Consider the following 10,813-nt stretch of genomic DNA (forward strand, 5'->3'; position numbering starts at 1 on the left):
CGGTGAAGTGTGGCCGGTTTCTTACTGATGGTGAACATGCAGGCATGTAAAGAAAGGAACTCGTAAAAGATTTGAGGAATGGTGGTGAAAATATGAGCAAAATGAACTTTCTGACGGACTCTTGTCCTTCCGGAAAAATGTATCGGTAAATTAAAATAATAATTTGAAAACATTCACAAAAACTGCCAACACTCGCTCAGAAATCAAGTCAATAATTTTTACATTCTTCCGTACTTGTGCTAATTTTAACAAGTCGATTAATAACATCAAATTTCCGTCTCGCTCGGTGGACAAGTAACAGAAAAAAACGACAATTATTGCGTCACTGCCAACAATCTTGGATAGACTTTAGATTCTTAGTTGAGTAAACTCATAGACAGACAAACTAAAAAAAAACTTTTAATTGTACCTTCCTAAGGCGGTTTTAGGGATATTGAACCCGACCATCACCCATTTGCAGTTAAAAGTGCCTTAGCTGACTATCTGGAGATCTGGATCAATCGCTAAGTGGCCAAACAAACAAATCCACTGCATCATTCCATCAAAATTTATCGCACAACTTATAGAAATCTAATTATAACCGAAGGTGTTTCAAAATTGTCTCATCTGACGTAAATGCTGATGGCAAACATTCGGCAAAAATGTTCCTGCGTATACAAAATAAATCGGGAAAAAAGAGGAAACGTGTGCGGGCCTACATGTCTTTAATCGCGGAGAACAGGCCGGAGACCAGGCCGAACAGGGCCAGAGCCATAATTACGAAGTCCTTGATGAGTCGCCAATGGAAAGTTCCCCAGCCGTCCTCCCAGTCGGCGATCACCTCTAAGAAGGCGGGGACAAACAGGCCGAGAATGGACAGAAACACCGCTCCTACTATGTCGATGAGCAGCCCCAAATTGTCACCTCCAGCAATGGCAATGCCTGGAAGTACAGCAGGAGTTTTAGGTGAAAACAATCGGGACTTCGCACCTGTGGCTATCACAATTAGCAGGCTGCGCAACAGGATCTGGCTGAGGTTCCATCGGGAGTGGGGAATGTGGTGCTTCAGGCGGCTCCAGACAATGTCGACGGGCACATAGAAGACCAGCATGAAGGAGAAGAACACTGCCAAAGTGATGGCGGCTTGCGCGATCTCAGCCGGGCTGAAAATGAGGAAGACTTCAGTTGAAACAGGTCTGGATCAAGGAGGAAAACGCACATTTCCTGGCTGGGTAAATTGGCTGTTATGGTGGCGGCAGTTTCCTCCCCAAACCGATAGTAGCCGAAGAAACCGATGGCTGTGAACACGACAATTATCACACCCATGGCTGCGTTTAGCACCCCAGCGCATCCCAGGAATCTGGGGGTAATCATGGAGTTTTCCACTGGCATTATGGTGCCGATGCCCTCCATGGAGAAGAGGACTGTGCTGAGGAATGAGGGAATTCCTGAAATGTGAAAAAGCTGAAAAACCCGTAACGAAATTTAAAGTGTTTGGGTAGAAAACGGATCAAGGAAAAATTAATCAGGCAGTTGTTTCGCCTTGAATTTTAATTTTTTTCTTACGAGTCCTAACCAGTTGCGTTTTTAGGGGGAGTATTTCACGACCCCGCATCTAAGGGTTTTTACGTGCTTTGCCCATGGAGCTGAGGAGGATTATTTCTTGAATAGCAGGAGGTTTTCTTGAATAAAACGCATCCCCATCCAACTCCTTCTTAAGGAAAAATCATTAAAAATGTTTCTTTTGCCCGCGCAAATGAGTGATTTAAGTGTCTTGGATTTCTACGCGATTGTCATGCTAAATTTTGTGCGCCCAAACGTAGCCTCAAATCAAAAAATTGCTTTTTATAAAATATTCTGAAAAATTATTAGTATTAATTTTTTAATGCCTTCATTTGAGGGTTTTTTGAAAAAAATCCATTAAAGTTGCTCTCGAAAAAAATTCATACATTCAAAATCTTTAAAATCGCCAAAATCTGTGGACGTAGTTTAATAGAGGGGTTTAGTGATTTTTTGTGTGATTCACAAATTTTTTGTGAATAATAAAAGGGCCACTGCCACATGATCACATCTTGGTAGCTTTCCGTGGATTACACACTGGTTAATTACGAAATGAAAGAAAAGCTGGCAACACTGTTTTGTGAAACGAACCAATGGCGTGCCCGTTTTCTGACTCGCTTAAATCCTGCACTCTCAAGGCTGTCGTGTTCTTTCCAGGAACTAAGGATGTTTTATATATGCCGCGTGATTCAAAATTGGCGTCATTCCTTTTAAGGGGTGATGGGGTCTCACTTGACACGAGCAAAATATAGAAAATTTTTTCGATAATTTCGATAAGATATTAACAGTTGAAAATCGAATTTCAACTTTGTTATTAAGCATTATTTTGAAAGTGTTCCATGTTTAATTGGTAGCATATTCGAATAGTTAAGCATTCAAAAGGAAAAATTACGATCTTTGCCTCAAAGTTCGAAAATTGTTTATATTAAAAAGGTTCTCTTCTACAATTTTTTGATAAAAATTCAACGTGGCAAAGATGTTTTTTGTCATCAACAGATAGTTACAGGTGGATAGCCCTTGTAAATGATAGCAATAATTTGTCAAACTGTGACTTACTTTGAATTTCCTTTCACGAATTTACGAATATGCGATTGGTTCAAGGGAAATGCTACAGTAACATAGCAGAAGCTGAAAGAACTCGCGCCAACAAAGAGCGAATAGAGTGATTCCAGAAAGGTAGTGGACGACAATTGATTATTGGACATAATTGAAAAAGAGCCTTTCAGGACACTCAGAACATTGCACAACTACTGGCACTTTCCCAGGCACCAAGTAAGTACTGGCTATATTCCTACCACGTATGTAAGATCACATTAAACCAATGGATTACTGAAGACCGGTATAAATTGAGCAGGGGTTATTTAACCGAATACGAGCAGCTGCTCGAGAAGAGTGCACAATAAGATGATTACACAGGCACTTGTTTCGAGTTACAGACTCACATGTATGTTTTTGTAATTTGTAAACAAATTCATAATTCGAGGTTATGAGTTTCGAAATAAGTTCCGTCATTCAACGATTCCTGTTGAATTTACCGTTTATCCATGTATATCTTATTGTCACTTTCTGTATTTATCCATGGTTACCGGAGTTTTAAATAATTACGAAGCAACAACGATTTACGTAATGTCAGTTAGGCAGATTACCTTGAAAAACATTGTTACCGTTTTTCTAATATAGTTTTTTGGAAATTTCTCAGTTTCTAATAAAAATTAATTGTTTCACTATTTTTTCTGTACTCCTAAAACACCGCCAGACAACACCTCAAAAGGAATTACGTCAATTTTGAATTGCCCTGTATATTATCAGAGAAGTTTTTCTGATATTGAATTTTTTAAAGTTGCAAAATGCTGTCACGGCCAAATATTTCCAAAAAATTATAGATTTTTTTCTCCCAAAGGACATTTTAGGGAAATTCCATTTAAGTGGTTTTGGAATAAAAATTATATCTTCAAAACTTTCAACGACTGGTGAATCTCGCGCCCGCCACTGTGTAGGAGGGTTAGTGCGCTTAAAAATTCTGATTTTCACTTTTCTAGTCATTCCTGTTCATTAAGCACTGTTTAATTAGCAAGCCCTTCACGGACGGCACTGACAATGAACAACTAAGTGCAACTAAAGCAGGCAACACTGTTTTTGGGGTTTGGATCAACAGATCAGTGTCGTTTTCTTTTTTTTTAGTGCGCCCAAATCCCGTACCTTTATGGGTCCTTGTTTTCTTCCATACAACTAAACAGGTTTTTGTTTTGAATCAGCAGAGTTTTTGGCGATCTTTGATTTCGATCACTTCTTTGTCACTTTTATTCATTAAACACGGCTTAATTAGCAAATTGTGCCGAGCCCTTTACCCACAACACTTACAGCGAACAACCACTTACAACACGCAGTTTGTGAGCGTCGACCAGTGGCGTGCCTGTTTTTTGGGACACTGAAAAATCGCTCTTAAGAGTGTTCTGGGTTTCTTCCTTCCCATTGAACTGAAGTGGGTTTTCTGAATCAGTGGAGGTTTTTGGAGATTGAAAGTCGCCACATGCAACATCCTGCCAAAGGCAATAGGTTTCAAAAAATATATTTTGCCAAGAAGATTGGTATAATTCTTAATACTCTTGGATTTCTGCACGATTCTCAAATTTCAATTTTTCTCCCAAAAGACTGCCTAAATTAAAAAAACCTTGCTCTTCATAAAACAATCGCGCCCCTAAAGATATTAATTGAGTAGCGGGTGGACACTCCTCTAGTAGCGGGGGAGCCTTGGTCTTCCCCCACTTTCTAACACCAGGAGAAATCATGTCCTAACCAGGTAACCCGACCCAATATCTACTTCATCCTTCCCATATCTTTATCAATTCACCAACCCGCTTGGCAAGCGAGGTGTTTAAATTGCCACACACCTTCTTCAAAACCAATGCATATTATGTCGAATCCTAAATTAAAGATATCCCCGCAGAGTAGAATGAAATATTCAGAATCTCTCACTAGTCTGCCCCATGGATTCCGGGAGGGGCAAAGATTCGATTGAAGGCAAACATCGAAGCACATATAACATACGAACTCTGAGAACACAAGAACATTTAGAGGAGCTCGAGGAAGAGCTTACACACATAAAATAGGACGTTGTAGGTACAACAATATTACAATACGGACATGTGTTATACCAGAATAATACCACAATAAATTAGAGTGACGGGAGTAGCATTTCTAATAAACAAACGACTGAAACACCAGATTACATCGTATCGGGCAATATCCGAAAGGTGAAAAACGGCCCTCTATATCTACTAGTTTCTTCATAGAAATCAAACTTTGAGGAGTTATAGTTTAGAGTTTTCTCGAGTGAAAAGACAGCACTCTATCTTTTCTGGTTTCTTCGTGGCATTTTTTTTAAACGCTCTTGGCAGATTTTCTTTCTTCGAAACCACTCAGGACGGGTAAGATTTTGAAAATTTGTTAAAATTTGGAGAAAACCGCCGAAAAAATCAAACTTTGAACAGTTATAGAGTGAAATTTTCTATATTTATAAGTGTGAAAAACGGCGCTCTATCTTTAATAGTTTCTTTATAAGTCAATTTCCGATTTTAAAAACTTAAAAATTTTGTCAAAACTTTCAAAGAAATCAAACTTTGACGAGTTACAGACTAGTGTTTTCTCTATTTAAGTTTGAAAAGACGGCGCTCTATTTTTTTCTGATTTCTTAGTGGCATTTTTTTTCAACTCTTTTGGCAGATTTTCTTGCCTTGAAACCGCTCTGGGCGGGTAGGATTTTGAAAAATTGTCACAATTTGGTAAAAACCGCCAAAAAAATAAAACTTTTAGCAGTTATAGAGTAAAGTTTTCTCTATTTAAGAGTGTGAAAAAACGGCGCTCTATCTCTACTAGTTTCTTTATAGGTCAATTTTTAAATTCGCTTTGCAAATTATCTTGCCTTCCAACCGCTCTTGATAAATACTGTTTTGAAAATTTTGTCAAAACTGACAAAGAAATCAAACTTTGATGAGTTATATACTAAAATTTCCTCTATTTAAGGTTAGAAAGACAGCGCTCTATCTTTTCTGGTTTCTTCGTGGCATATTTTTAACGCTCTTGACAGAATTTTTTGGTTTGAAACCGCTGCAGAGGAACGAATTAGAAAATTTGTCAAAATTTGGTGAAAACCGCCAAAAAAATAAAAATTGAGCAGTTATAGAGTAAAGTTTTCTCTATTTAAAAGTGTGAAAAACAGCGCTCTAGCGCTGCCAGTTTCTTCATAAGTCAATTTTTAAATATGCTTTGCAGATTTTCTCGATTTCAAACCTCTCCTGACAAAGTCTGTTTTGAAAAATTGTCAACATTTTGTCAAAATTGTCAAAAAAATCAAACTTTAATGAGTTATAGACTAATGTTTTCTCTATTTATGGTTTTAAAGACGGCGCTCTATCTTTTCTGGTTTATTCGTGGTATTTTCTGAAACGCTCTTGGCGAAGTTTTTGCTTTTTTTAAATCTGCGATGTGTATTTTTGCAATGTTTTAGTCAGGCCGTTGCATTAACGATAAATTGTTTGGTTTATCGGCCAGAAGAGCTCGAAAATCCCATCAGTTTCAAACAATGGCCGCAAAATCCCTGCTCTTTTGATAATTTTTATCTAATTTTAAGCGGGCGCGCTTGTTTCACAAAACAGTGTTGCCAGCTTTCGTTACTTTTCCTACTTAACCAGTGATTAATCCACGAAAAGTGACAATGATGTGATCATGTTGCAGTGTCTCATTTATTATTTACCAAAAAACAAATACTTGCTTTTTATACTCACCAAACCATTTAATTGTAGATAATATAATTTTTTTTCCGAAAACTTACAAAAAAAGCCCTCACAAAAACTTGTTTTTTGGATAAAGTGAATAATAAACTAGCTGCTGACGATTTTTTATTTCAAGTTTTTCGGTTGGCTTTTATTAATTAAACCATGTTTGACTACGAAATTGTGCCGAGCCCCTCAGCACTGACAACGAACAATTTAGCACGACTATATCTGACAACACTGTTTTGTGAGTTTCGCCCAGTGGCATGCTGTGGTGCGTGCTTTATGGGGTCCTGAAAAAACGCACTTTTCTTCGGCAGTTTTAGTTTTCTTCCGTTAGATCTGAAAGTTGATTCTCAATAAGTGCAGCTTTTGTGTGCGGGACGTGTCACATGCAAAGTACCGGAAAGGCGAAATGTCTCAAAAAGATTTATTGCCGTAAAATGTCGTTATATAGTGATTAAGACTCTTGAATTTCTGGTCGACTGCGAAGTTTTAGTTGTTTTCTTCCAAACGACGCCCTAAATCAAAAAACGTCGCTCTCAATAAAATATTCCCGCTTGGAAAAGCTGCCATGTGATATTTTTGTCAACACCCTCGCATAAATAATTTTCGAGAATTTTCCATAAAAATTATGGCATAAAATCTTTGATATCTCGACAACCACAGGCGACAACCAATTTCGGAGCGCGACACTGGATAGAGTAGCTGGAAAAGCATAAGAAAGGCGGTATTCATTTTTCCTTGAAAATGAACAGTATGCGAGGTAGAGGCGATTGTTTAATTTTCAGGACAAACTGCAAATTTTGGCATTTTTTGGACAGTTGAAACGTAGACTTAGGTAGACGTAGGCAGCGGAAAAGTGATTTGAGGCAGCCACCAATTTGATATACATAATCAAGCTACACAGCTTCTACAGCTATAGAAACTATTAAATCAGGAACCTGCATTAAATATAATTTATCCACAGAGTCAACTGAAGATTTACTCTAAAAAAGCTTGAAACCTAACGGAAGATTCAACTATTTCAAGTCCATTCTAATCAATCCTAGGAAAAACATTGAAAACATACCAGTTCATGTAGATTCTGCCAAATAAATTCCAAACTGGATGATAAATTCCAAAATGCAGATTTGTGAGCTTCAGAAAAAGTACTCACTGGATTTGGGATTTCGCATTTTGCTTGAAACTGGCGAGTTTTTCGGGCTTTTAGGTGATCGGAGAAAATAATGTTTTCATCTCTTATTTTTCTAATCTTTATAAGTGGTTTGCTCGGCGCAGCAGTTTCGGTTTCCCTTCTTAATTTTTCTAAATTTGGCTTCTTGAAACATACAGAACATATACTTTTAATAACGGTTTGTTTTGAACAATCAATTGTCGATTAATTATTTTATAATATTTTCCAATGATTTCGGTCTCGATGTTTAATAGAATTCGTAGAACGAGAATAACAGCCACATAGTAGGCCCAAATTGTTAAATTGTTTGGTGACCGACAGGCTTATAAGCTACATTTTGCCGGTTATACACAGTGAAAACATTAACTTTGTTTAACTAATATGATGCCACAGAAAAAAGTCACGTGGGGTCAAATCGGGAGATTCAGCAGGCCCCTGCGACAAAAAAGGAGAGATAGAAGTGAACGCGGACAGCGACGACAAAGTTCCAAAAGTTGGGTGATCATCAAAACCCTAGCAGGTGTAGGTTTGCATTTGCATCTTTAATTTTGAAAGATTTTCACGGATAATACTTCACGTATTATCGACACGTCAAAAGCAAGAGGAATGCACTTACCTGATAGTCCAGTAGCCAAACTTCGGTCCTGCAGCTTCACCTCAGTGATGCCCGAGAACATGTAATAACCAGTGATTGAAAAACTGACCAACAGCATTATGTTGGCGATAAAGGAAAAAGGCACCAAGTGCTTCAGCTCCCTGATTTGAGCGCAAATCAGTAACGGCACCAACAGAATCAACTTTATGCTATAATCGCCCCAGGACTCGATTTCAGGATAGTGAGCTGAAACCAACTAAAACCCCCCACGGTTCGTTTCTGAGCATCTAGTCACCTTACCAAACTTACCTTGTTAATGCTAATGGAAATGAAAACCAAGTAGACAGAGTCGGCTAAGAAATGAACGCAAAACAGCCCTGCTTCGACGAAGATCCTGAAATAATACAGACCAACTGCTTGCCTGTTCTATTGTGGAAAGGGGCGCTCACTTTGCAGCTGAAGAGTATCTTCTGAGCCATGTGGGCCCCAATTTGAAACAGCCTTCGGCAGTATCGGCAAACCCCAGGCTGGGCGTTCTCGTTTTTTTGCAAATCTTCTGAGAAGACCTCACCTGCAGTTTGAAAAAGGCTTCAATGTAGGCGGTAGGTATTTTGGCTGCTTACCAGGATGTGAATGGTGTGGGCGCAAATCGTTCCCACCAAAATGCAACCAAACAGTCCCACTAAAAGCCCTGCACTCTTAAAGGCGCGCGGGATGGCCAAAACGCCGGTGCCAAGGGAAGTTTTAACGATGTGGAGAAAAGCGCCCGCAAATCTAACGACTTTTGCATTGAAAGCGCTTAATTTTTAAGTGAGGGGAATGCTTACCCGTTGGGGTGTTGCACATTTCGGTGCTCGTACGGGTTGTACTCAACGGAGGTTTTCACTTCTTTCCTGAGTTCCACTGTTAGGGAGCCATCAGGGTTCCTGATGAGTGTTGATCTACAATGTTTTTGAGTGAATGCAACGAGGTGACTAAAGCGACTTGACTCACGTTGAGTTGTAGCAACTGCTGATGCCAGTTTCATCAGGAGTGGCTCTTGGTCTCTCCTCCACTCCCATGTCCAATTCACTGCTTGCTAACCGCAGCTTAAAACCATTGAAGATGAACCTTTTTGCACTACTTTCAAAAGTCACGGAATGTGAAAACCGCAATTACAATGTTTTAGGTTTATGTGAAAATAACGGATGGTTTCTAGTGGTTTTCTGTGATGAGGCTGCTCTTTGGGGATTTTGCAATTGGTATGATAGACACTAATCGCATGAAGTGTTTCTCAAAAGTCTCTGCAATCAATTATTGTGTTATCTTTACGACTAAAAGTCTTGTTCAAATGCGATTATTGTGCGAGATTATTTGAACAATGGAAAAGGACACACGATCACGCAATAAAGCACTCAAGAATCGATGTCGTCGTAACGTACTTTGTGGTTTTAAATGAAATCATTTAATTTTAAAAAATTTAATTAAATATTGGCTTGGTTTTGAGTCAACATTGAATTATTGATTTCTCGGAAGAGAGGGCTGAACGTCGCCTCTATGCCGGCTTGAACCGTTGTTAACCCGGTAAATAAATTTGAATATTTTGCTAATTATCAGCTGTACTTATATTGCTAGGTTCACAGCCTGCCAGGCACGATTGATTGGAAGTTCTTGCTAGACGGAAACAGCAGACTTGCTCTATTTATCTATTATCAGACAATCACCTTCATATTGTCGCTACAAGGTCGAAAGGCTCTGTAATATTTGCCTTTAAATTGCATATTTGTGTATACGAAGTGATAAAATTCACGTGCTGCTGCAATTAAGTTACTTTTTTATCAGCTTATGCTATGGTTTGATCGAATTATGATTTTTTTACGGAGCCGCCGCCACGCTCAACTTTAAACCTGTGATGCGAGGTCAAGAAAAATAAATGAGTATACAGCAATCTGCCGCAGTTCGGTTCTGCAACTCATCGCCCTGTAGATCTTTGTTTTAAGTGACATCAGTTTTTGCAAGCATTTTTTTATTGTTTGATGACACCGCGCGCCTACTTGGACATTAATACTGATTGCCTGGCGAATGCGCTTAACTGCTGCTGTATATATGTATCTTGTAGGGATGGCGAATGCGCCTTTAATGTTGTCTCAAGGCAGTAACGTCATTACTTGCGACGGCTTATTACAGTTAACGCAGGGCCTCGTTTCGTCTTTTATTTGTCAAGATTTTCCTTCATGTTACAGAAATTGAGTTTTTGACCAATGGCTTGCAGAAAAACAATGCGTTTGCTGGATCAACATTTCTTAGGTTTAATCATCATGAGCCCTCTAAAAGGAAACAGATGACGATTTGTGGTCATTTTACTAGCATTACAATCACAAAATTATATAAAATAAATAAAATTGAACAAAGAAAATATGGCATAAGGCCCAAAAAAGCAAATGATTATATAATAATTTTTATTCTGTAGTTTTTTTTTTTCGAAAAGGTGTATGAATATTCGGTTTGCTACCGACAGTGGACGGGATTGGTCGATAGTCCACTGTCCTGTAAATCGCGTTGTTAAGTGGGAAATATAAAATCATTGTGGCCCTTATCCTACCTGCTAACTGCAGGATTAAAGTTTTCTATTTGAAGGGGATTTTCATTGTGTGTAATACGAAAGTGTAGTGAACTTTTTAAGGATTAATGAGTATGAAATGGAGGATGGGGCGCCAGCTTGAAAAAAGCTGGTAAGAATGATATCTAATC

The 10,813-nt window shown here is 38.6% G+C and overlaps 1 protein-coding gene across 2 annotated transcripts; it reads right to left on the reverse strand.

The window, feature by feature from the left end:
• Positions 1-383: 383 nt before the first annotated feature.
• On the reverse strand, positions 384-9,415 carry LOC109540759 (proton-coupled amino acid transporter-like protein CG1139). 2 transcript variants are annotated; one of them, XM_019909212.2, is made up of 9 exons: positions 9,077-9,415; positions 8,911-9,024; positions 8,707-8,857; positions 8,533-8,654; positions 8,393-8,477; positions 8,105-8,339; positions 1,199-1,427; positions 970-1,142; positions 384-921 (listed from the first exon to the last, which is right to left on the reverse strand). In XM_019909212.2, the coding sequence occupies exons 1-9, from the start codon at positions 9,142-9,144 to the stop codon at positions 695-697; spliced, it is 1,404 nt and encodes a 467-aa protein (XP_019764771.2). In that variant the 5' UTR covers positions 9,145-9,415; the 3' UTR covers positions 384-694. The 2 variants fall into 2 exon arrangements, with proteins under 2 accessions (XP_019764771.2, XP_048517005.1); XM_048661048.1 differs by having other exon boundaries at positions 384-1,142.
• Between the last annotated feature and the right edge of the window lie 1,398 nt (positions 9,416-10,813).

Source organism: Dendroctonus ponderosae, unplaced genomic scaffold (genome assembly GCF_020466585.1).
Source record: "Dendroctonus ponderosae isolate FM_Combo_2020 unplaced genomic scaffold, Dpon_F_20191213v2 Dpon_F_20191213_1, whole genome shotgun sequence".
NCBI classification, from domain to species: domain Eukaryota; kingdom Metazoa; phylum Arthropoda; class Insecta; order Coleoptera; family Curculionidae; genus Dendroctonus; species Dendroctonus ponderosae.